Here is a 25,268-nt window from a genome sequence, read left to right as displayed (position 1 = left end):
ACACACACACCTCTCTCACACACACACACATACACATACACCTTTCTTTCTTTCACACACACACACACACACACACACACACACACACACACACATGTCCTCCTTGGCATCAGTGGCATCAGCTTTTTCTCAGAGACATGTGAGGTAGTGTGCATCCTCATAGAAGGAAGCAACACCTCAGGATGTTTAGGGAAGAGCAAGGAGCTCACAGTTTGTCTTGCAATGGCCATCTCAGTCGCATTGTTTGATGTTCACAGACTGTATCATGCCAGGAGAAGGTGCTCACAAGGAAGGATAACGGATATCTTCCTGGCCTTCCACATGGCAATGGTGTGGATGAATGTGGGATGGTGACATACACGGCTTCTCATTGGCCCGCTTTGCTGATGGCGTCAGTCTTGGAGAAATGCGCCATTAGAGAAAGGGCATATTTCAATTAGCAGCTACTTTCAGGGAATTCTGGACTCCATGCAAGGTCCAGCTACTCTCTGGTCTAAGACCTTGGTGTGGGAACCACCCACTGTCTTCCATAGGCTTAGTATTTGCCTTGAACTTCTAGTAAAATGAATATTTACTCTCCCTCAAATTCATATGGAAACTCTAACCCTTAATTTTATTATATTAAATGTATATGGTATTAAAAGAGCAATTGAATTATAAGAACATTGTCAGATAAAATGTAGTTGTTTTGATATCATCCATTGCAGCAGCCTGAATGAGCTAAGGAACCCCAGCTTTCCACATGTGAGGAATTGGTTACCAGCAATTCTTGAGGAACACCCCTTTTCTTGAAGGCTCCTGCTTTCTAGATGTTATACACACCCTTCTTGCTCGATGTTCCTCTCATTTAAGCCATTCATTTCTCTATATTTCAAGTCAAACACATTTTATGGGGCATGGCTCTTGAGCCAGGCAGCATGAGTTGCACCGTGAATGCAGATGGGACCAAGGGGGAGGAAGGTTTACATAGGGCAAATAGCAAGGGAAGAAGGATGCTCATGCCCACAGCTGGGGCTCTCAGTTCTCTGCATTGTGCTGCAAGCCTGGGGCTTCAGATCCTTGGCAGAGTGAGCGCTGGTTTTGTCTATTTTGTGATTCTTCAGAAGTCACTGTTTTTCAGTCACTGGTTTCTACCAGATAAAATCTTAAGCTTGCTGGGAACGGCACTTGGAAAGTAACCTTGGTCACACTTGGCCAAGTTTCACATCAACGTCTTCAGAAACTATCAGGAAGGAATCTCCTCATGAAATGCAAGGCATCTTCTGTAGCATTTCCAGTTATTTCTACCAGTCTGTGGAATCTTCTATCCTGGAGAAGGAACTGTCCCACCCTGCACACACAACACATATGTAAACTGCACCACAGGGTTCCTGATGGGAGAGGTGCCCTCTCAGGGAGAATGGGCATCTTGTGATCCAGAGAAGGCAGCAGCAGCTCAGAACCAGATCCACACTGATGGACTGGGAGGAGCTCTTGAATTACTAACACTCGTGAGTGTCAGAAGGTAGGCTTGCAGCCTTTCAGGCTTACCTTCTTGGTACACTCTGCCCAGTTCATATAATTTATAATTCAGTGATGACTCTTTCCTTCCAGGTGAGCAGAACTAACTGCCAATTCAAGGTTTTCTTATTACCATAATGAGGCTTACTTGATGACACTTATATGAGTCACATCCATGTAAAACTGGAGGAGAGAGACAGACAATAAATGCCATAACTCTTGTTACATGTCTGAACAATCCACCTTTATAGATGCACAGTTTTTGGTGGACTTAGGACATTCAAAAGCTGTAATTACCACTAATTTCATAACAATTTTAAATCTATAAGAGAAAACCATACACGTATAACCTCCACTTCTGATATGGAAATGAAGAGACTCAGGAACAAGAGCCTTCTGTTCTGGTCTTTTGTCACTTAGTGTATTTTAAAAACCTCTTTCAGTCGTTGTAGGAGGTCGCTTGTTTGTTCCCAGCTGCCCAGACTCAAAATAATCACACAGAAGCTATTAATTACAACACTGCTTGGCCTTGTGCATATTTCTAGCTCACTCTTATCTCTTAAATTAACACATTTCTGTTATTTTATATTTTATCGCAAAGCTCGTGGCCTACTGGCTAGGTTGCAGACGGCAGCGTGTGTCTTTCTCTTCTGGCAGCTCCATGGTGTCTTGCAGACTTCACCTTCTTTCTCCTAGCATTCAGTTTAGTTTTCCCCACCTGCTTCTGTTCTGCCCTGTGCAGGTCCAAGACAATTACTGATGGAGGAAGGTCATTGGTTAATTAAATAAAGAAGCTGCTTGCCCTGATAGGTTAAAACATAGATGAGAGGAGTAAACAGAGCAGAATGCTGGGAGGAAGAGGAAGTGATCTCAGAGACTCGACAGCTCTCCTCTCAGGGGCAGATGCCTCAGAGAGACACGATGCTTCACTCTTGCGGGCAGAGGCGAGAGCTCTGCTCTCTGAGGCACACGCGATGAAGCTCCGACCCAGGATGGACGTAGGCTAGAATCTTCCTGGTAAGCGCACCTTGGGGTGCTACACACAGATGATTAGAAATGGGCTAGTCCAGGTGCGAGAGTTAGCCGAGAAAAGGGCTGGAGCTAAAGAGCCAAGCAGTGATTGAAAGAATGCGGTGTCCGTGTAATTATTTCGGGGCATAAGCTAGCCTTGCGGGCAGCGGGGTGCTGGGGACGCAGCCCCGCTGCTCCTATTACTACAAATTACTTTATTAACTAATGGTATTCACAGCATACAGAGGGGAATCCCACATCAAATCATTTCTTAAAATTTCTTCCTAAAAGGGGAACTGGAAAGATGGCGCAATGGTTAAAAGCACTGGCTGCTCTTCCAGAGGACCTGGGTTCTAGTCCCAGAACCTACAGAGTGGCTCACAACTATCTGTAAGTCTGGTTCCACAGTGTATGACACCGACACCCTCATTTGACCTCTGCAGAAATCAGGCATGTAAGTGGTGAACAGACACAGGCAAACACACATGCACATAAAATAAAAGTTCAAAGAAGTTTTTAAACATGGTTTCTAAAAAGGTTGTTCGATGTGGAGATGGAGCTACCTGGGCAAATACTTTTGTCATTTTGTTTTTTGCAGTTGTTCCTGAAGCATGGATAGTCCTTCCATGGCCCAGCAATGAACAAGTGGGCTACAGCTAGCTGTGGTTCTGCAGATGGTAGAGAGCACCACCTTCATTGTCTCCTTTCACCTTTCATTAAAGGCTTCGTTGCTCTTCTTTCTTAGTGTCTTGGCAATGGAGCTTAGGTTGTTGGTGTGAGATTTGCTTCCTTTTCACTATGGTATCACAGTTACATATTTATCTTTGAGTGTTCCTTCAGCTGCTGAACATAAACTTTGACACAGTGGTTTTTCCCTTATTCTCATAATTTAAAAAAGTGCCTTGTGATTTTCTTCTCTAATTTATTAGTTATTTAGGAGTATGTTTTTGCTTTATGAATATTTCTTAAATTTCTAGTTTCCATTCTGTATCCCCCTTCCCTTGATACTAAATATAGAACCTAGACCCTGGGGCATGCTAGGCAAATACTCTACCTGTAAGTGACATCTACGGACCAACTTTTACATTTTTTGTTTTTCATTTTCAGACAACACACACAATTATCAGTGTTGGTCTTAGTTGTACAGTTTTCATGTCTTAGCTTCCCAAATAGCTGAAACTTCAGACATGCCCCACAGGCAGACTTGTTCTACAGGCAGACATGCACGACAGGCAGACCTCACAAGCAGATGCCACAGGGAGACATGCCCCACAGGGAGACATGCCCCACAGGCAGACCTGCCTCACAGGCCAACATGCCCCACAGGCAGACCTCACAAGAAGACCCCACAGGGAGACATGCTCCACAGGGAGACATGCCCCACAGGCCTGTCTTCTTTCTGCTTTTTGAACTCTAGCTTCAGTCTTACTGAGATGGGAGGAGACACACTGTTGTGATCTTTTCAAAATCTAGTTATACTTCTGTTTCAGAGAAAAAGTATTTTTTGCTGTAAAATATTGGTCTAATTGGATAAGGGTGTGTTGTTAAAGATTTTGTTTCCTTCTTCTGCCTCCTTTGGTTTAACAGTGGACTCGAAACTTTGAAGATGGCGTTGAAATATGTAGCTGCGAGTTGTCCATTTCTCTTTTCAGTTTTGTTAATCTTAGGTCAAAAATTTTTGGAGTTTGTTTTGTTATGTTTTATATGCATTTATTTAATTGATTGATGCTTTTATAATTTTTTTTTTTTTTGGTTTTTCGAGACAGGGTTTCTCTGTGGCTTTGGAGCCTGTCCTGGAACTAGCTCTGTAGACCAGGCTGGTCTCGAACTCACAGAGATCCGCCTGCCTCTGCCTCCCGAGTGCTGGGATTAAAGGCGTGCGCCACCATCGCCCGGCTTGCTTTTATAATTATAATTGCTTTTGTATCTAGTATTTATTTTTTCTGGTGCCAACATAGTCATTTTAGCTGCCTTGTTTCTATGTATAGTATGTATTTTTATGCTCATTACTTCCTTTTTAATAGAGGGTGTTCGAGATAGGCTTCCTGTGTGTAGCTCTGGCTATCCTTGCTCTGTAGACCAGGCTGGCCTCAAACTCACAGAGATCTGCCTGCCTCTGCCTCTCAAGTGCTAGGCTTAAAGGCATGCACCACCACCGCCTCCACCCCTGCTCTTTTCTTCTTTAAACCTAAGTGTCTTTTATAGACAGTTTACAGTTGGATCATGCTATTTTACCTGTCATGCCTTTTTATTTAGTAGCTAGCAAATTCATAATCAATCCAATTGCTATAAGACAGAATTTACATCAGTAATTTTTACCTGTGTTCTTGCATCGTTGCTCTAGTCCTATGATTTCCTTGGCGGTTAGTGAGTAATTTCTAGACTACTCTTTCCCTTCTGTATGCTGTGTTACACAAACCACATCTTTATTCTTTATGAGGTGATCATCATAGCTTTATAATTATTGCTTTATGCAGTTATCCTGTAGCTCAAATATTGCAGGTCTCCTAGAAACAGATTGGCTTTGTTTGTATAGCAAAGCTGTACTGCTGGGTGTTGTGTAGGGTTTCTGTGATGACTGAAACATCCTATCCTGTGGGGAAGCTCCAGAAGACTGAAGGTAAGGAGCTCAAAATACTTCAGGAAATTCAGGAAACTGATCAGATTCACTAGCTCCCCCCTCACACCTCCCAGAGTAAACAATAAGACTGTTGTGAATCACGCCCCCCCCTTGACAAACTGCAAAGAAGACTCTCAGACTAGCCAATAGCTTTAAAGAAGCACAAACCAGCTACTTTGCCTAGAAGATCCTCAGACCAACTGAACCACCTAGAAAGGTTGGTCTCTCCAGTCTTGTGAGCAGCCTGCAGGGTGTGCTGTGTGCTCCTGGATCCTAGCTTTGGTGAGTTATAACCCATGCTGGGGTGGACTTTTGTGAGACAGTCTTTGAGTCATTTCTGCTCCTGTAAGTAACCCCTGACCCGTATTCCTGTAAGTAACCCCAGTAAAACTCACTGGTTCACCAAGGTAGACTTGGTGGTTGTATGACCCAGGCCAGCTTGTTACACACCTGCCAAGACAAGCTCTATAGAGACCAACCAGAAAGTAGGCCTGAGTCTACCCTAAGAAAGACAACAAATTTACCCAGGAGCACACCATCTAAAGAAAATTCCTAATTTTCCAACTATTGTACATAGGATCACCTGATGTCCCTTAGCCCAGCGTACACCCTCCCCTTTGCACCAGGGCACGGCTAGACAAATGTCAGTCCATCAAGGGTCCTGAACATTAGAAATGCCTCACCCCAACCTCTGCTATTATAAAAACCCAACCCCAGTTGTGCTTGAGACTCGCTGATGGACACACAGAGTCTGAGCTCAAACTTAAATAAGAACAAAGATTCTTTGCTTTTACCTTTGCCTTGCCAGCATGGCAACTGTAGTTCTTCTGAGCGAGGGTCGTCGGGATTAACACACAGCACAACTTCAGGTTCTGCAGACAAGCCTTTATTCCACTTTCTCACACAGTATATATAGCCCTCAGCGGGGGGGGGGGGAGGCTAGCCAGAACAAGAGCCAAAAACAAGAAGCGCATCACTGTAGGGGTAAACATCTCTAGAAACATTGCTGAAAGCAACAGATTGTTTTGTTCTTGTTTTTGCTCTTGTTTTTGAAACAACCAACCACAAGAGTGCAAAACAGATCAAGTGGGGGTGCAATGGCCTGTCCTCTAGGGATCCAACAACATATAGGACCCTATCTCCTTGTTGGTTTTTTGGGAGTCTCTGTGTATCAGGGTATAACTGTTTTATCTGTACTTTCATCTGTTTTGGGCTTCCTTTCTGGGGTGAGTAGGTGTGTGTGTGTGTGTGTGTGTGTGTGTGTGTGTGTGTGTGTGTATGTGTTATGTGTATTGTATCTTCCATCTTTCATGTCTTGTCCCACAACATCATGGCCTGATGGAAGGGGTCTCTAGCCCTCTAGAGCATGCAGCTCTGGCAGGCCTTGCCCTTCTCCCCCATCTGCTCTGTCTGGCTAAAAACCATTAAATTACATTCCTCTAAAGCTAGTCACCAAGGTCTATGTTGGGAATCTCAGCTCCTATTTCACTCTTCCTATTCCAGACCCTGCCCCTCAGAAAGTCCACCAGGGGCCAACTACTCCCCAAGAGGTGATCACACATACAGAGAATTTAATATCTGGTTGCCAGACCTGCCATGTGATTCTTCTTCTGCCTTTCCAAGAGTAACATGGGAGTGCTCTTCTTTGCTTTGCTCTGTCTATTAATACTGTAATCTGCAGGCCTGGCCTGTCATCTGGGTAACCTGTCTCTTTAAGGGACAAGCCCCACCCACTCCCAGTCATCCCCACCCCCAACCATAAGCCAATCTTCTCCCTCCTCTCCAGCCTGCTCTATCTCTGTCCATCCTTCTCCCCTTCCCCTCTTTTCCCCCCTTCCCCTCCCCCTCCACTAAATAAGCTCTATACCCAAGCTCTTCCTGCATGGCACATTTGTGTGTCTCTCTTGAGGCCTCAGGTCACCTGAGGAGGCCTTGGGCCACTTCTGCCCCTGTGGGACTGGCCTCAGGTCACCCCATATTATAAATAATAGCAATTAAATCTGATATTATTCAGTTTGATTTGGCTTATTGCCTCAGTGGAGGAATCCAATAACTGGGGATCCAAGACTTTTTAGTCACTTATTTGACCATTTCTTCCTCCTGAGGCTGACTGCCAAATTAGAAGCCCCCATTGGCTCACCTTATTAACATTCCCAATTAAAATTAAATACGTGTTTCTGCCTTTACCATTAAAAACCTCCCTGCCTATGTTTCAGGTCTGTCTCCCCTCCGTCAGAGGCAGTCCATCGTCCCTCCAGGACAAATTCACCTTCCCCCTTTCTTTTGTTCCCTCCCCCTTCCTCCAGTCCCCTAGCTCCTAGTCCACTGCATCCTAGTCCATTCTAGCCCAAACCTTCCCCTTACACCAGCAAGGCCATTTGCTGCTGTTTGCCTGTCTGAGTCAGAAAGCAGCCATTTTAACTTTCTTCCCCACTTCATACATAAAGGATCTTTTTGTGCAAATAGGTGTTTGGAGGTGGTTTGTGCCTAATCCAAGTCCAGAGGGAACTTCTGCTGTGCAGAGGAAATGAGAGAGGGTCCCCTTCTGAAGGCAAAGATCTCTGAGACTCACACCTAGGAGACTGAAAATTTAAGGGAGTTTCTTTTTTTAATTTTTTTATGATTTATTTATCTTTACTTTATGTGCGCTGGTGTGAAGGTGTCAGATCCCCTGGAACTAGCTGACATGTGGGTGCTGGGAATTGAACCCGGGTCCTCTGGAAGAACAGTCAGTGCTCTTAACTGCTTAGCCATTTCTCCAGCCCAAGGGAGTTTCTTAAAAGGTCAAACTTTTAAAGTCAGATTGCAGTTATGTGAGGAGAACCTGTGCCCAATTTTTATTATCATTAACCTGACAGTGACTCGTTCACACAGAGGAGGTGCAGCCTCCCTGAGACATCAGCAAAGCTGGTCAAGTGTGAGAGGCTTGCCTTGCTCGTTCTCTGTCCCTGACAAAGAACAGATAAGGTGGGTGGCAGCATCTTGTCCATGCTTTTCTTTAAAGGGGAGCCAGTGTAGAATAGTAGAATACAGAAATGGGAGAAATTGAGCTGTACACACCGAATTCATATTGTTTATTGTATCTCTCAAAAGTGTGGCTTGGAATATTTGTGTTCTCCTCCTTTTCAGCATCCGTTAGTAAATCAACACCCAGTTTTGTAGAGTAGGTAATATTTTCTAGGCTTTTTTAGGGAAACACTTTATGTTGGTGAAGGGACTGGTATTATTAGCACAAGATACTCCAAGACCAACCTCTCAGCACAAAGAAGATCTATTTGCCCAGATCTGCCCAAAAGGCAGAGAATAAGAGACAAGGACCAAAGATAGAGGGCATGGGAGAAGGGGAAGGGAACAAGGGAGAGGGTAAAATGATATTTGTCCCAGAGGGGCAAAGGACTGCCTCTGGATAGATAGGAGACAGATGGGGTACATAGGAAAACAGCATTTTATAGAGGCATAATAGGGAAGCCCTCTGTTAGAATGAGTTGAAAAATTTGATTGAAAAGTTAATTAAGACCACCACAAGGGGGTTGTTGATTGCTGGACTTCAATACTTTGATAACTGAACCTTGGTGGTCAGCCTCAAGAGGAGGAAGTGACCAGGCAGAGGGAATGGGGGAGAAGAGCAAGGCCTTCCAGAGCCACATTTGCCATGCTCAGACTGGCTAGAGTCCCTTCAGTTGGCATTAGTCGTCAGACTTGTGTTAAAAAAGATGTGAAGGCATGCAGAAATTAACACCAGAATCAACTATGTCTCTAAACCTCCTATCATTCTTTAGACAACCAGTTTTCATGAACTTCTGGGAGGGACTCAAATATAATCTCTTTTCTGTGGCAACCCTCCTTGAGCTGGAAACTTGTTATTTATGCATGTTGGTAGCAGGCAGTGATGCTCAGATTAAACTACCAGGCAGCTCGGAATGTTGTGTAGGTAGGGCCAAAAACAAACAACAGCAATAAAAACCTGGTTACCTCTCAATGTCGTATATAAGTACTTTTTATAACTTTCCTCTGAATTTGAGGTTCAAAACAAGAAAGGAAACAACTCGCAAGGCTCAGGAAACTCCTGAAATTTATAGGATTCACCAAGATTTACAGAATCAGTAATGATTGCTGGAAAAGAAACTTTACAACCATTGGAGCCTCCTGAAAGTCATGCAAGGAGCTTCAGAGCTCTGACTTTCATGAATCATCACCTGTCCTGGGTGGGCACTGTCTGCTGGAAACTATGGGCCTGTAGGCCAAAGATAGATGCTCCAATGGTACAAAAGAACTTTGGGTGACTGTACAGGCAGCAAGATGTCTCTGTCATTTCTAGAATTTTAGAAGTTACTTATTTCTTGTTTGATTAGGTAATATTATATCCTTCTGAAGTCTTTGATGGAGTTAAAGAATGGATAGTTATAGTTTTCCTTAGTTACAATAAAAGATATAGTAAATATAAATATTGTAACTGTAATTCTTACTTGATAACTGTTTTGCTATATGTAATTTTACTATGTTAAAATGAAAGCCTTCTTTTTTGTTTAAACAGAAAAAGGGGAAATGATGTGGGAGTGATTTCTTTCTAATCTGTTGCTTTCATTGGTTAATTAATAAAGAAACTGCCTAGGCCCATTTGATAGGCCACCCCTTAGGTGGGTGGAGTAAACAGAACAGAATGCTGGGAGAAAGAAGCTGAGTCAGGCATTTGCCATGATTCTCCCACTCCAGACAGATGCAGGTTAAGATCTTCCCTGGTAAGCCACCTCGTGGGCTACACAAATTATTAGAAATGGGTTAGATCATATGTAAGAGTTAGCCAATAAAAGGCTGAAACTAATGAGCCAGGCAGTGTTTAAAAGAATACAGTTTCAGTGTAATTATTTTGGGGGTAAAGTAGCCGGGTGGCGGGATGCAGCAGCCCGCCATTCCTTCAACACATTGTGGTGATACAACTGCCTTTGAGTAATCCATGCTCCTGTTAGTAATTCCTCAGCCATGTTTTTTAGTAAGCCCAGCAGACATTAGTTTGCAAAGCTGAACTTTGGAGGAATTATTACATTGATCTGCCATTGTTGCCTTTATCTGAAATAAAAAGTTTTTGTTGTTTTAGTTTTTTTTTTAAACAAATCACATGAAGGGGGTGGGAGAAAGAACTAGAGTTGTAAACTGGGATTTCCTGGTTGTGTTGTCCTTTAGTCCACTGATGACAAGTTCCTTGGTGCTGTCTTTGACCAGTCAGGAGCTGGCTGCCTTCTCTCAAAGCCACTCTTGCCATTCTCTCCTAAAACTCTTACCTCGAGCTCCTCACATGTCTGTAACACCCAGAGACCCAAGAACTTTTGCCTGGAGCTGACATGAGGACTCCTTAGTGACAGATGCTTGGCACTCTAAGTATCTATATGAAAGATTCCAGAGTCAGAGTTCAGTCCCCTAGACCTTAGCACCAGATCCATTGTTTCTTGTTCATAGGCTCAAGGTCTGGTGGAATATTTTCCCTAAGAAGCGCCTAGGCTGTCCAAGTACTTGTTTCTTAACCTTGCTGTGGGCTTGTTTCCTCCCTACTCTCCTTTCTTTCCTTTTAAAGCTACTTTTTCTTTTTTTATTTTCTTTAAGTGTTTTTATGTGTATAAAGTTATATATATATATATATATGTACTACATATATGCACTGTTCATAGAGGTCAGAAAATGATGTCAGAGCCCATGGAACTAAAGTTACAGATAATTGTGAGTTACTATGTGTGTACTTGGAATCAAACCTGGATCATACAGAAGAGCAGCCAGTGCCCATAATGCTTGAGCTCTTTTTATGGCCCTAATTTTCTTTAATTATTTAAAAAATAATGACTGCTTTGGCAGCACATATATTAAAATTGGAATAAGTTATCATGGTTCCTGGGCTAGGATGACTCACAGGTTTGTGAGGAGTTCCATTTTTAAAAGAAAAAAATCAAACTAATATTGTAGACCAGATGCTGTGATAGACAAATAGCCCATGAGATGGTAAATGCTTCTAACCACAAATGCATATGGCACAGTCCTAGTCGGGTAACTTGCTATGTAACGGGGCAGACAGACAGGTGGTTAAGTCAGTGCATTGGTGACAAGTTCATAGGTGAACACCTGAGAAGTCATCAGGCTTAGGTAAGAGTTCACAGGTATCAGTCTTTTATTGCAACTCTTTGTGTTGAGATGATGTCATTTAATGTCACTTGGGAGTGACTGGGATGAGGTGGGCAGCCAGTCAGAACTGACAGTGTTGGGCATGCAGCAAGAACAGTGGAATGGGGCGCTCCACCCTTGCCAAGGGGGCAGCTGGTTCTGGGACACTGAGAATAATGCATGAAACTCAGAAAGCTGGGAGGTCCCAGAGAGCACACATAAAGCTCATATCTCAGAGTAAAATGTTATATATAGTAAAAGCCAGAATACTATGCTCAGCAAAAATGCTGATTCAGGAACCCAGTATTCCATTCTGATTTCTATAGGTGATAACTATCTTAAGGTACAGGTGTTTGGGAAGAGATCACAATAGAGTACAGATGTCAGAATCAAGACCTAAGCTTCATCTACTGAACAATTTGTGAGTCTGTCACTTTGTATATCTCTGAGATATACAAACATATATATATCAGACATAGGTCACTAAAGGAACTAACTCCCTTTTGTTTGGGATTCCCAGGGTGAGTAAGTTGAAAGGTGAACTATAAATAATTTGAGGTGATTAATAACAAACGTGGCAGTGATTTTGTGTACACCCAACATAGTGCAGCTGATGCAATGTAGTCACACCCATGCATTTAAATTAGCTTTGTCAAATTTTCCTATTAACACTAGAGATGTATTTCCTTCTGATGTTAACCAGACACTTGGAACAGGAACCCTAACCCACTCAATGGTTTTCAGTGTCCATTTTCTGGTGGAATGGTTTTGTCCACTGTTTCTGGATTTGTGGCTCTCTGTCCACACAGCAAGACCATATACACGTGATGAGGGTCCCTAGTCCACTGCTGCGGGCTGTTTGTTTACACTGTGTGAAGATGTGTCATTGTTATTGATTTAATAAAAGGCTGAATGACCAATAGCTAGGCAGGAGAGGTTAGGTGGGAGTTCGGGGCAGAGAAAGGAACCTAGAAGATTAGAATCTAGGGTGTGCGAGACACACCAGTGAGATGTGGAGTAAGTTGCGTGTAGGGAGTGAGAGGGAGGTAAAGGACACGTGGTAGAATGTAGATAATAGAAACAGGTCAATGTAAGTCATAAGAGCCTGCTGGGAACAGATCTAAGCTAAAGGCCAAGCTCATAATTAATAATAAGTCTCCGTGTCATTATTAGGGGGCTCGTGGCAGACAAAAAGTCCTGCTACTGCCTTATCATCTCGAACAGCTTTGGCTCATATTTTGTAGATAACTTGTCAGCACGGCTGGCCCAAGATGGACTGATACCCACAATTTCTTCAGCATTGAGTCATGAGTGTTTGTGGTGATACAACTTAAGAAGTTGTGTTATCCTGAAAAGTGGGTTTAACCTGGTCCTGGTCAGGGTGTCTCATGACATTCTTTGGAAACCCTTTTTTTTTATATTAAATTATAAATATTTTGAAAACCTTGAGTCCTTGGATCTTGGAGTGAAAATAATCAGATATCTTTCAATCTTTTTAAATTCAATTAACCTCTAAAGTTCTAGATGTGGTTTTTCCTGTTCCATACCTAAAATGCTATCGATTTCTCCTTCATCCTCAGTTGAAATGAGTTCAGGTTCTGAGATGTTTTTCAGTCTCATTCTGAGAGCTCCCGGAAGGTTAGTAGACTGTTCTCTTACAGAAATATGTTTTAGAGTCTGGTAGGTGGCTGAGACGAGTGGAGGGAATGACTGCAACCCAGAGGAAGAGGAAGCCTTACATTTTAGGTTTCAAATATGGCAAACGAATTATTAAAAAGGGTTTTTTCATATGCTAAAATATTAGTTCCAAATATTAAAAATCAAATATAAGAACAAAACTAAATTGGACAGAGGCTAAGCAAAATGAAGACTGTTTCTGCAGATATTTTGAAAAGTCTTTAGGGAGGGTCAAATGCCAACTGGTCAAGAATAGGGACTTACTTAGAAGCTGTGTGTTCTGGGTCCTGGGACAAAGCAGTTTCTCCCCTATGAAATGTGTGGCCTTGCAGAGAAATGATTGTATAGGTTACTTACAGAACTGAGTGTTCGTCTCTTAAAGGCTCCTCACACAGTAAGTTCCAGTGAACTATTGGTAAGACAATTATATAAATTCGTAATCTGACCAGTATTTCTCTGCCCCCCACACACACCTCCTGACTGTCTGGTATTAATATTCATCATCGTGCTATTTTCTGAACCCTCAGCTTTGGCTCTCTCCTTGACAGCATACTATGTTTTTAAACTTGGCTTCCTCCCCTGATCTCCCTGTAAGAGTTTTATTGGGTCTGTCCCTCCTATGCCGTCCTTCTATACTTCTTTCCTGAAGTTGACTATTTTCAGTCGTTGTGTTACTGGTGCCTTGGAATGACTGTTTCCTTGCTGAAGAGGCTAGCTTCTGTTTCGTAGGATGTTGAGGGCTATGCCTGGCTTCTTCCCACAAAATGTCAGCAACATTCATCATAAGCCCAGGACTATTTTAATTTAAAAAAACTTATTAGCCTACAAAGATTTCGGTTTAATTATGAAACTTTCTAACAAAGTCTGTTTCTGTTTCCTCCTCTCCCATCACCTGTTCCTCCCTTGCCCCTCCGACCTCAGCATTTTCCTTAAGTGTCACCTTTTGTTGCTCCTCTCTGCTCTCTCCCCTTTCATGGCCTTGGTCTAGTGTTGTGTCTGCATCCACCCATACTCCTTTTTCTCATACACGCAAGCATTAAAAACGTCCTCCCGTGAGAGAAAACATGCAGGTGGTGTCTTTCTGAGTCTGGGGACTCTCACTTACGATATTTTGCAGGTCCATTCATTGCCTTAGAGACTTCACAATTTCAGTCTTTACTCGGAAGTAAAATTCCATTGAGTACACAGGCCACATTTTTATCATCCATTCTTCTGTCAATGGGCAGCGAGCCAGGGTCCATTTCCTTGCTATAGTGAATAGATAAGCAATAAACATGGATGTGCAAGTGTCACTGTGGTTGGCTATGAACACCTCCGTGCATGGGTCCAGAAACAGGACTAGTGAGTTATACGGCAGCTCTGGATTTGAGTTTTGCGGAGTTTGCATCTTGATTTGTAGAGTAGCTTTACTCACTTACATTCCCACCCTCTCCACTCTTCCCAGAACTTGCCTGACCAGCTATCATCGACTTTCTTGTTTGCAGCCATTCTGATTAGGTGAAATGGAATCTCATCTAATTTGCATTTCCCTGGTTCTAAACCATTTTTTATTGCCAAAATTGTCTATCAGTATTTTATACTCTCCTTGGAAAGCCACAACATTCATACTTTAAAAAATGGGTTTCTCTATTTGAATACTTATCTAACTACAAATTCATTGTCTCTTAATTAAATGCTAGAAATCAAAGAGAACAGGGGCTCCTCCCAGTAGGCACGGGGTTCCACTGTGAGATAAATATGCACTCTGCAGTTCATAGGACACATCACTCCTTATTAGAGACCTTGGCCTTGTCTTCTTCCTGCCCCGGTGCTTCAGCTGAAGTGAGCATTAGCAGACCTGACAAATCTCTAAACTTTTCTTACAGAGTTATGATCTTTTTCTTTTCTGCTCTGGATGTGTGCAGCGTTGGAGCTGAGTTACAGAGGAGCATGTACCTGCTACCTGGGGAGGGACAGAGAACAATGACAGTGAGACACCAGTATGTCTTTAAATAGAAGCTTTATTCTTGGTCAGAGGTAGGGACAGACACTGCTACTCCCTAGTAAGAGTGGGGATTGAGGGCCCAGGGTATCAGACAGAGAAAAGTCTCCAGGGATGGACTAGACAAGGCTGCCTTTCTGTGCCCTGTGGGAGTCTTGTTTCCTCCAAACTCTTTTGTCTCAGTCCCAAGATCCAGGCTAGCAGCAATCCCCAGAGCTGTGGCCACAGCCTGAGCCCCCAGACTGCTGACCACTGCCACGGTCACAGGAACTGCCACGGTCACAGGAACTGGAGCTCCTGCGCCTGCATCTGTGGGACCTGCGCCTGTGGTGGCTCAGGAAGCAGCCTCCCTCAGAGCTGGGGACACTGCAGCCCCCAGAGCTTGTAGCACAGCAGGAGGAGGCTGCAGGCAGACACTGTGCTGTGCTCTTTGGGGGGCACTTCGGGGAGGGGCACTTGGGAGGAGGCTGGCACTGCTTCTGGTTCTGCTGGTAGGACATCTTGGCAAGAGTCAACCTGGTAAGCAAAGAAAACAATCATCAGTAATGTACAATCCAGTGTCTCCTTATCTCTGCAATTGTCTTCTTTCTGGGCCAAGAAATGCAGGAAGGTGGGAAAGCTGATGTGCATGGAATTCATCGGATCATACCAGCTGCCTCCCACTCTGTTCTCTACCCAGACACTAGAAGCACAGGCCAAGTCTGTGTGTGAATCTGCCATTTTCTGTCTTTGAAGAGGACCCAGCAAATGTACCTGCTAGGGAAAACTAAGCGGGAGTAGAGGTAGTGGAGGAAGCAATGTGAACTACTGAATGGAAGGAGGTGAAGTGTGGGGGTGGATGCTGAGCTCCTGGGTGTGGCCTTTTGTAGGTTGCAGAATTCTTGTCATTCCTTGCACCCCCCCCACCCCCCATGATTCTACCGTTTTGAATAATCACCTGCTACAAACTCATTGTTTTTTAAATTGAATACCAGAAACTGCTTATCTTCCCCACTGCACCTCGTGGCTGGGTTTTTATGGAAGACCTTATCCCTCTTCTCCTTTCCTCTGAAATCATAGTGTTCCCTCCCAACTTCTCATGCCAGAGCCCACCCTTGCTGGATACTCACTCGATGCAGAAGATGCAGGAGAAGTCTGTGTCTGAGGATGCTGTGGCAGAGGAGCCCACGGCCAGGGCTCTTTTATCCTGTGTAGTTGGTGATGTCACCTGGGTATGCCCTTGCTTTCACAACCAGAGGAGGTGTTACCTGAACGCATGTCCAGCATTTTTTTTTTTTTGTAACTTCCATAAAGTCCAGCTAAGGATTGAACCAGGAAGAAGGAAGCTTGTCCATAGGCCTCCCTCTGAGGTCTCCTGGAAACTGATCCCCGTTCCTTCTACCCTCCCTTCCTTCTTTCTACTTCCTTTTCTGTTTCCCTGTTTTGGGTCACATGCCTTGGAGTATTGCTTCCCTTGTCATGATTGTGAATGAATTCTTTACCTGCACACACACACAATATCTTCCAAGAACAAATCTTAAGTGATAAAATATTGTAATGTGCAAATACCCTGTGCTGCCCCATAGACATGGACAGATGTAATTCACATCTCATGGTTTCTAACAGTAGCGTGGACTTACTGAGCACAGAGGGAAGGAAGCAAGCTGCTAACTTTTAATAGATAAATAATTGTACCACACAGATGGAGATGTTGTTAGTAAACTCATGTGGGCTGAAATCTGACTGAGTATTATCATGCTATGGGCATAGAAAAACATAATTTTGGCTATGGCTAATAACTTTAATAATTCTCATACAGCTTAAATACTTTGGTTATTAAAATATCAAATCATGTATTTGCATTTTCTTACAGAGAAAAATATTTGAGGCTTTGAACTAACCTGTAAAAAGCAGGTGATGAGCAGTATACACAGTTAATTTTATCTTAAAATTAATTCTTTTGTAAACAAAATATATAGTAAAGTAGCTCAATATGTATGCCCATTAAACCTATATGATAATTGAGACTATTACATTTTTCTCTCTTTGTTCTGACATTAACTGATGCTAATGCATTGTTTCCATTCTGGGTCAAGAGATGCAGGAAGGAGGGAAAGCTGATGTGGATAGACCTCATTGGATCATTCCTGGTGCCTCTCTTCTCTACTCAAGCAGGCATTAGAGGCACAGAATGAGTCTGTGCAAATTCAGCTTTTTCTATATTTGGAGAATACCCAGCAGATGAACCTGTTTGGGAAAAGCAATCTGGAGTACAGGTGTTCCTAGTTATTTATGGCCTTTTGTGGACAGGACTTCCAAAGACTCTTAGAAACGTAGCCCCGGGTGGACAAAGTGGAGGAGGTAGCAAGGGGAGAAATTTGCCTGCATTACTTTCTCTTCAGAAAGAAGCTCTTGGTCCCTGGTGCTTAGCTCTGTCTTAGCCTCCTTGCAGCTCACAAGCCATTTCTCTTGCATTGTTGAGAGCCTGTAAGTAGACAGTGGATGGGAAAGGGGCTCAGATGAGTGATGAAAATACAGACGGTTTCCACGAAGTGGAACACACGGGAAGAGAAGAGTGGAAAATGACGTCTCTGTCCTCAGCAGCTGTGCTGGGCCGAGCGAGCCTCAGCAAGTGTCCATGAATGTGGTCAGGTTCCTTCTTGATTCTCCTGAGAGCTCTGAGTCCACAACTCATATCCCAATGTAATTCTTCAGGCGTGCCTTGGTATAGAGCGGTGGGCTCAACCTTATTAATGCTGCGACCCTTCAATACAGTTTCTCATGTTGTATGAACCCCAAGCATAAGATTACTTTCATTTCTACTTCATTACTGTCATTTTGCTGCTGTTACGATTCACAATGTAAACATCTTGTTTCCCAAGGGTCTTAGGTGACCCCTCTGAAAAAGTTGTCCGACCCTCAAAAGGACCATAACCCACAGGTTAAGAACTTCTGGTATAGGTGATCACACAGGGGGCAGAGGTCAACCAAATAGAGGTGATCTTAACAGCACCTTGGAATATAGCCTGACCTCATATGTGACTTCAGACAAACCACTCCTTTTTAATGACCATCATTGTCTCTTTTCCTTGAATTTCTTCTCACTTGGTCATTAACTCCCAATGCCTGTCTTCAACTGTGTGTCAACTGTGTGCTTAGCACGGTGACAGAACTGTAAATAGAAGGTCCAGCTTGTCCTTGCTGGTGCATTATTATCACCCAAGGGAAGTGTACCAAATGATGGACTGCAGCTGTGGTGCACATAAAAGAGAAATTATAGGTTCTGTGGGGTAAGAAAGGTCTTAACCTCATTAGGGATTCAGATCTTTGGATAATTGAATAGCTTTTCAATTGGCTTATTGTTCTATAGAAGCAGCTACAAAGACTCCTCTTGGCTTAGAGAGGGTTAATCTTGAGTCATAAGGGCAGCAACAGGAGCAGTTCAATGGCTGGTCAATCACAAGGCTTCTGGGTGACTCAGTGGGGAGAAGAAGCTGCTAATTCCTGTGAGCCAGTTGGTCATTGAAGCCATGAGCTGGGGCAAGAGAGCCTGACCCTGGTGGGCTGTGTCACCAGGGCTGTCTGACTGGCTTCTGTGACCATGTGATACACATTTATGTCGATTCTGAACAATCATGCAAGTCTATTTGTGACTGCTCGAGCTGTTGGTCCTTCTTAGCGGTAGCAAAGATTTGGGCAAATACAGTTAATGTGATCTCACCTTGCACATCACGCCACAGATATGTCCAGAAGACACTCGTGCTTCTAAAAATATACTTCTGTATAAACGTAGAAAACTTCAGACAGGACATCAGTTCTAGGAATGTGTGTGAAGTCGTTGAGACAGGGCCTCACATCAAAATAAAGGGAATCATTTCCACAGAAACAGAGAAGTGACTTAACAAAAGTCAGTAGCAATCCATCAAAAAAATGTTTTAACAAATAAATAGCAAAAAGGCATATCTTCCATTTGAGAAAGGCAGAAAAGCCTTATGACTAACAAGCTGGGCAGTGAAAATGAGCCCTTGGTTCCCAAGATGGAGAGCAGTTCAGATGTAGATCTATGATGCTTAGTGCCCAAAGTTAGACCTAGAATACATTTCAAACAAAGATACTAAGGCAGTTTACTGGAGGAGGGATGTGTTAGCATGGATGGGAGAATGTGCCACAAGACCCCACCTCTAGATGAAGAGCTACAGGCAATCAATGGCTGCTGAGGAAGGTAAAATCAGATGTTTTGTTTTTTGTGTGTTTTTCCGTTTTCCTTTTTCTCCCTGAGGGCTGAGACCCAATCCTAAGCAGTCATATCTAAACACACGCGAATCTAGGCGATAAGAGGTGAGCTCAGTAGGTGGTGTGTGTGTATGGGGGTGGAACATGGTGGGGTCATGAATTTGAGAGAGGAAAGTCATGGTCAGGGGACAAGGGAGGAACTGGAAGGGAGTGTGGAAAGGATTCAAATGAAGCAAACACACTGATCTCATGTGGAAATCTTCAAACAAAATAAAATAACACAAAATTTTTAAAAAGGTGCTGAAGCAATTGGGCGTCTTTATGTTAAGCAAAACATATTTAGTACTGTATGTTTATACATTTATACACATATTTCATATATGTATATATATGAAAGGCATGGATAATAGATCAATGTATAAAACAAAAACACTTCTAAAATATAATAAAGGACATAATTCTGTGACTTTAGTTATGTAATTCTTAATGGTAATTTTTCATATATGACAAAATTCATAGTTCAAAAGCAAAATACTGAACTTCACAATTAAAACTACTGAGGTAGTGGTACGTGATTCACCATGCCTGTAGTGGTACATTACTAATTTCAGTACTCACGAGACTGAAGCAGAAAGATCTTGTGTTTGAGGCCACCTTAGGTTACAATGAAAAGAGAGCAAAGAACAAACTAAATAATTAAAACTTCTGCTTTGCAAGTGACTGTTGGAGATACATAATTAAAACTCACAGGTTCAAAAACTTGCAAAGCACAAATCTGATTGAAGGCTTGAGTCTAGAATATTCTAAAAGCAGCAAAACACATTAATAACAAAGCAATCTGATTAAAATGGGAAATATCGAAAGAGAATGATAATTCAACGAAGATGATCCATGGATGACAAATCAGCTCGGGGCCTTACTCATTAGGGAAGTGCAATCAGGAGCAAAATGACAGACGAACTGCACAGGTCACCAGCTAAACTAAAGCTCTTACCTGGCAGTGTGGAATCCTGCCGAGGCTGGGGAGTGGCTAGCCTCAGCCACTGCTGGCAGGAAGATAAAATTTTACTGCCGTAATGGACGTTTCTTTTAAAGTGTCCTTACCAAATTAAACATATGCTCACTGTTTCTAAAATTTAATATTTATTCAAGGAAAACAAAAGTCATAGTCATAGAAAATCTCAGTGCTGATATGTGTAGTGCTTAATTGTTTCAAACTCAAAGCCTATTGAATGATATTCAACTTGTGAATGGATTAAGGAAAAGCATGGTGTGTGTATATATACATATATATATATATATAGACATATATACGTATATACATATACACAATGAAATGCTATTTAACAATGAAGAAGGAAACTATCGATTTATAAAACAACAGGAATGAAACTAAGCACAAGAAACCATACTTTAAGTGCTACTCTCTTCTTCCCCCCACCCCTGCTACAGACACACACGTAGGAACACACACACACACACACACACACAGAGCAAATGAGTTTCTATAGAAACAAAATGCCTGTGTTCAGCCAAAGAAACAAGGAAGAGTCAAGACAACTGATAGGGTGGGAAATATATGTGAATGATACACTCTCTGAAGACTTAATATGCTAGAATATTAAGAATGCAAAAATCTCAGCTGGGCGGTGGTGGTGCACACCTTTAATCCCAGAACTCGGGAGGCAGAGGTAGATTTCAAAGTCAGCCTGTTCCACAAGAGCTAGTTCCAGGACAGAAAGAACTGTCTCAAAAAAAAAAAAAAAAAAAGAAACAAAACAAAATAAAAAAAAAATGCAAAGATCTCAATAGCAAGGAATAAAAGCAAACTAGGCTTAAAAATGGAGGTTTTATCCCTAATTACCAAAGAAATGCAAATTAAAGGCACAATAAGACCTAAGCTCACACTTGTTAGAACGACTATTACTAAAGATGCAAGAAAGAACAAACATTGCCTATAATTTGGGGTGGGAGACGAATACTATTGGAAGTGTAAAGTGTCTCAGCCTTTATAAAAGATAGTATAAAGGTTCTGAAAAACTTAAAAATTGGTTTATGTGTGATCCTCAATATCACCAGGTATATGTATATCCAAAGGGAAGAGATGTACATACACTGAAAAGATATATACACCCTATGTTTGTTGCAGCACCATTTGTAAGAGCCATAATAAAGAATCCACTTAAATGTATATCTGTGGATGAATGCTTGTAGAACATGGGGCATATGTAAGCCTTAAAAAGTAGGTAAATCCTGTTATTCTGTGACACCATGAATGAATGATCCAGGAAGATATTACATTAAGTGAAATAAATCATGGACAGAAAGTCAGTTTTTCATGATGTCATTTGCATTTGGATTCTACAATGAATTGCACTTGCTGACACAGAATGTAGGATGGGGGTTGCCAGATACTTGGGGTGCGATGAGGAAACTGAGGAGACCTTCCTTCTTAATAACAAAAGTTGTGAGTCTTATCACTTCTAGAGTGCTAGATCCCCCCTCTGTAACTGGTTCCAGGTGTCTTTCTGTGCCCTTGTTGTACACATGACATCCCTAGGGACAGCCCTTTCTCTGCTGCCACTCTCAGAAGATGCCTGAAGGTCCCTTCATATCAAACTTTGGTCTGCAGTGCAACGTGGGCTTGACTTATAAAGGACAGGGCTTTACGCTTGAACTCTTTGTAGGTGCATCCAGGTTAGCACTGGTCTTATCAGATCAAATGCATCTAATTTCTGAGTGAAGGGTGTGCCGTATACATCTTCACGTTAACACTGTTGAGTGACAAAACAGGGTTAGAGCTTGTGAATGAATGGGCAAAGCTGAGAATGTCCGGGGAAGAAGAAAAGGAAGTGATTTTGCAGCCACAAGTCCCTCCTGGTTCCACCTTATGAGTTCTTTAGGCACCTGCACAGGAAAGCCCTGGAGGTCATCACTGGGAAGTGGCTAGCACTGTCACCTCCTCCATTGTGAAAACAGCAGCATACTTGGGTGATGCTTCACAAGCTCTACACAGAATAAAAAGGCTTCTGCCCCGGACTCCTCATCCACAGCCTGCTCAGAATCTCTCCGCTCTCCATTGCATCTGGTATGTGACCACGTGGGACCATTTTATCATGTGGGAGTGTGTGGGACAGACAAGCAAGATCTAAACCAGAACCTTAGGAAGAGGCCCACAATGGGTAGCGGTGGGCTGGGGGGAGGTAATGGCAAGGGAGGAAGGAGTCTTGGTGTTGGTCAGGGAGCTTTTGTTCCGAGTGTATTGTTAGAGATGCATGCTGGTCTCTCTGACAGTCATGCTCTGTACAGTTGGATGTGTGCCTCCATGTTCCTCTTTACTTCATAGAAATCTTGGCTTTTGAAGCCGATAGGTCATGGGAGGCCTGTGTGTGACAGACTAAGTCAATTGATGCTCACCAGAAGCCTCTTTACAATGTTTCTATTATACTTTTCTAGGTCAAATTCCTTCCGAGATGTCCTGCCAGCAGAACCAGAAGCAGTGCCAGCCTCCTCCCAAGTGCCCCTCCCCGAAGTGCCCCCCAAAGAGCACAGCACAGTGTCTGCCTGCAGCCTCCTCCTGCTGTGCTACAAGCTCTGGGGGCTGCAGTGTCCCCAGCTCTGAAGGAGGCTGCTTCCTGAGCCACCACAGGCGCAGGTCCCACAGATGCAGGCACAGGAGCTCCAGTTCCTGTGGCCGTGGCAGTTCCTGTGACCGTGGCAGTTCCTGTGACCGTGGCAGTGGTCAGCAGTCTGGGGGCTCAGGCTGTGGCCACAGCTCTGGGGGCTGCTGCTGACCTGGAACCTGAGACTGAGACAAGAGAGTTTGGAGGAAACCAAGAATACCAAGCAGTAGCCCCATCTTGGCTCATTCTTTCTCAGTCATCCTAATTTCTCTTGGGCTAAGTGTTCTTGGCCTCTTCTTGTAGCTTTCCCAAAAAGCCTGGTTACCTTGTCATTCTTGCCATCACCTGTGTCTGGCCATGTAGGCAAATAAAACTTTTAACAATACCTGAGTGTTACCTTCCCCTTGATTTATTCCACCAAAGGCTGCTCACTAGGTGTTTCCTTTCTGTAGCTTCGGAATGAAGAAATCATGCCTTGGATTCTTCTTCATACTGAGGGATTATGTGGAAACTTCCAGGATAAGAGTGTGGGTGGACAATGGTGTATACTTTGTCACTTGTATTTTAAATACACGTTGATTGGCCAGTAGCCAGGCAGGAACTATAGGTGGGGTGACTAGAATTCTGGGAAGAGGGAAGTTGCAGTCTGTAGTCCTCACCCAGACACAGAGGAAGCAAGATGTGACTGCCTCGCTAAAAAAAGGTACCAAGCCATGTGGCTAACACAGACAAGAATTATGGGCTAATATAAGTTATAAGAGTTAATAAGATGCCTGAGCTAGATTGATGATTATATTAAATATCAACATAGAATTTTTGTCCGGCAACAGATGGAAACAGAGGCAGAGTCCCACATCAGAGCACTGGACTGAGCTCCCAAGTTCCAGTTGAAGAGTAGAAGAAAGGATAATATGAGCAAAGAGGTCAAGACCATGAAGGGTTCATCCACCGAAACAGTTTACCTGACAGGAACTCACCAGCTACAGTGGAACTGTGAAGGAACAAGCATAGGACCAAGCTAGTCACTCTGAATGTGGTTGACAGTTGTATGGCTGGGGCAGACTGAGGGTCAGTGGCACTGGGATTTGTCTCTGCTGCATGTACTGGCTTTTTGGGATCCTATTCTCTTTGGGTATATACCTTGCTCAGCCCAGATATAGTGGGAGGGCCTTAGGATTGGAGGGGGATGTAGTAGGAGGATGCGTGGAGGGAATGGGAGGAGAGTAGGGAGTGGGAATTTGGGTTGGTATTTTTAAAAAATAGATAGATAGATAGATAGATAGATAGATAGATAGATAGATAGATAAGTAGACAGATAGATAAGCCTGAGTCAATAGGCCAATCAGTTTATATTAATTATATAAATTATATTAAGTTTTGGAACTTAACAATTGCGGGAACCGAGCAGGACAGAAACCCCTGTCAACAGAAGGGGAGAAGTGTTGGAGGGGTTCCAAAGACCCTCGTGGGGAAAGGGCTGGCTTTTCATCTGTAGCTTGAGGCTCGGCACTATTTGAACTAACTTTAGAAAGGTGCCCAGACCTTGCCTAGAGTCACAGTTGGAATTGTTGTGTATAATTTGAGACTGGGCATGGAGGCTCTAGGCTAAGGATAAAATCCATGTCAAGTGTTGGGAATTTAAGTCAGATAAAATACCTTGAATAGCTTTGCTTTTTCATTTTCTCTAAAAGCCAGCTGGAAATTTATGTATTAATATTCTTGCACACATACCTTTTTTATGAAAGAGAAGGAACCACACACAATGGTAGTCTGTGCCTGAGACAGAGTGTTCTCAGAGAGTGGCCACAGACATGGGACTTCCATTTGAGCAGGATGGAAGATCCACATGATAGGCTTCATGACCTCAAGATGCTCTTCTGGAATACTCTACAGAGTCAGAATTAAAAGAATACTCTACAGAGTCAGAATTAAAACACATCGCAGACAAAAGGGAGAGAATGGAAAAACTCTATTTGAGAACATACGGCCTCACATTTGGTTCTATTGAACACCTAGAACCATAAACACTCGCGAATCTGTTGGTTCACCTAGAGCTCAGGGGAACCGTGTGCATCTCATGGTGGATAAACAAAGATTCATCAGTCAAGTTCCAGCTGCACACAGCAGCAGGGAAGATTAGCAGATCAAAGCCCAGCTCTGCAGACTCAACAGCCGAGCAAAGCATCTAACCTCTGTGTCTACTCCCCTCACCCAAGAGACTCAATTCCCTTGGAGAACCAAAAGGTTCATGTTAACATATGTAATCATGCCAAACATTGTGTAAATGCTAATTCTTATTGCTTGTTCTTTAATTAAAAACTGAGAAACAAGGCTCGGAGTTCAGAAGCTTCTAAGTCAGACTTGAGCTTCTAAGCACAGTGCACCATTTAGATTCTTGCTGCTGGTTCACTGGCAGGACGTTTCAGCAGAAGTCAATGAGCCTTCTCAAAGTAAAGTAAAGTAAAATAAAGTAATAAGACAAAATAAATCAAACAAA

At 43.0% G+C, this 25,268-nt stretch overlaps 2 protein-coding genes across 2 annotated transcripts; one reads left to right on the top strand and one right to left on the bottom strand.

Annotated features, from left to right (window-relative positions):
• Window positions 1-15,133: 15,133 nt before the first annotated feature.
• Window positions 15,134-15,436, bottom strand: LOC101979450 (late cornified envelope protein 3D-like). The gene has a single exon (XM_005367284.2). The coding sequence runs from the start codon at window positions 15,434-15,436 to the stop codon at window positions 15,134-15,136; it is 303 nt and encodes a 100-aa protein (XP_005367341.1).
• Window positions 15,437-22,621: 7,185 nt separating this feature from the next.
• On the top strand, window positions 22,622-22,942 carry LOC101979162 (late cornified envelope protein 3D-like). Its single transcript, XM_005367283.1, has one exon. The coding sequence runs from the start codon at window positions 22,622-22,624 to the stop codon at window positions 22,940-22,942; it is 321 nt and encodes a 106-aa protein (XP_005367340.1).
• The last annotated feature ends 2,326 nt before the right edge of the window (window positions 22,943-25,268 follow it).

Source organism: Microtus ochrogaster, unplaced genomic scaffold, assembly GCF_000317375.1.
Source record: "Microtus ochrogaster isolate Prairie Vole_2 unplaced genomic scaffold, MicOch1.0 UNK16, whole genome shotgun sequence".
Lineage (NCBI taxonomy): Eukaryota > Metazoa > Chordata > Mammalia > Rodentia > Cricetidae > Microtus > Microtus ochrogaster.
The sequence above is the reverse complement of the archived record's forward strand: the minus strand, read 5'-3'. Positions and strand labels throughout refer to the sequence as shown.

Coding starts and splice junctions, on each gene's coding strand:
- LOC101979162 (XM_005367283.1), top strand. CDS start 22,622: ATGTCCTGCCAGCAGAACCAGAAGCAGTGCCAGCCTCCTCCCAAGTGC.
- LOC101979450 (XM_005367284.2), bottom strand. CDS start 15,436: ATGTCCTACCAGCAGAACCAGAAGCAGTGCCAGCCTCCTCCCAAGTGC.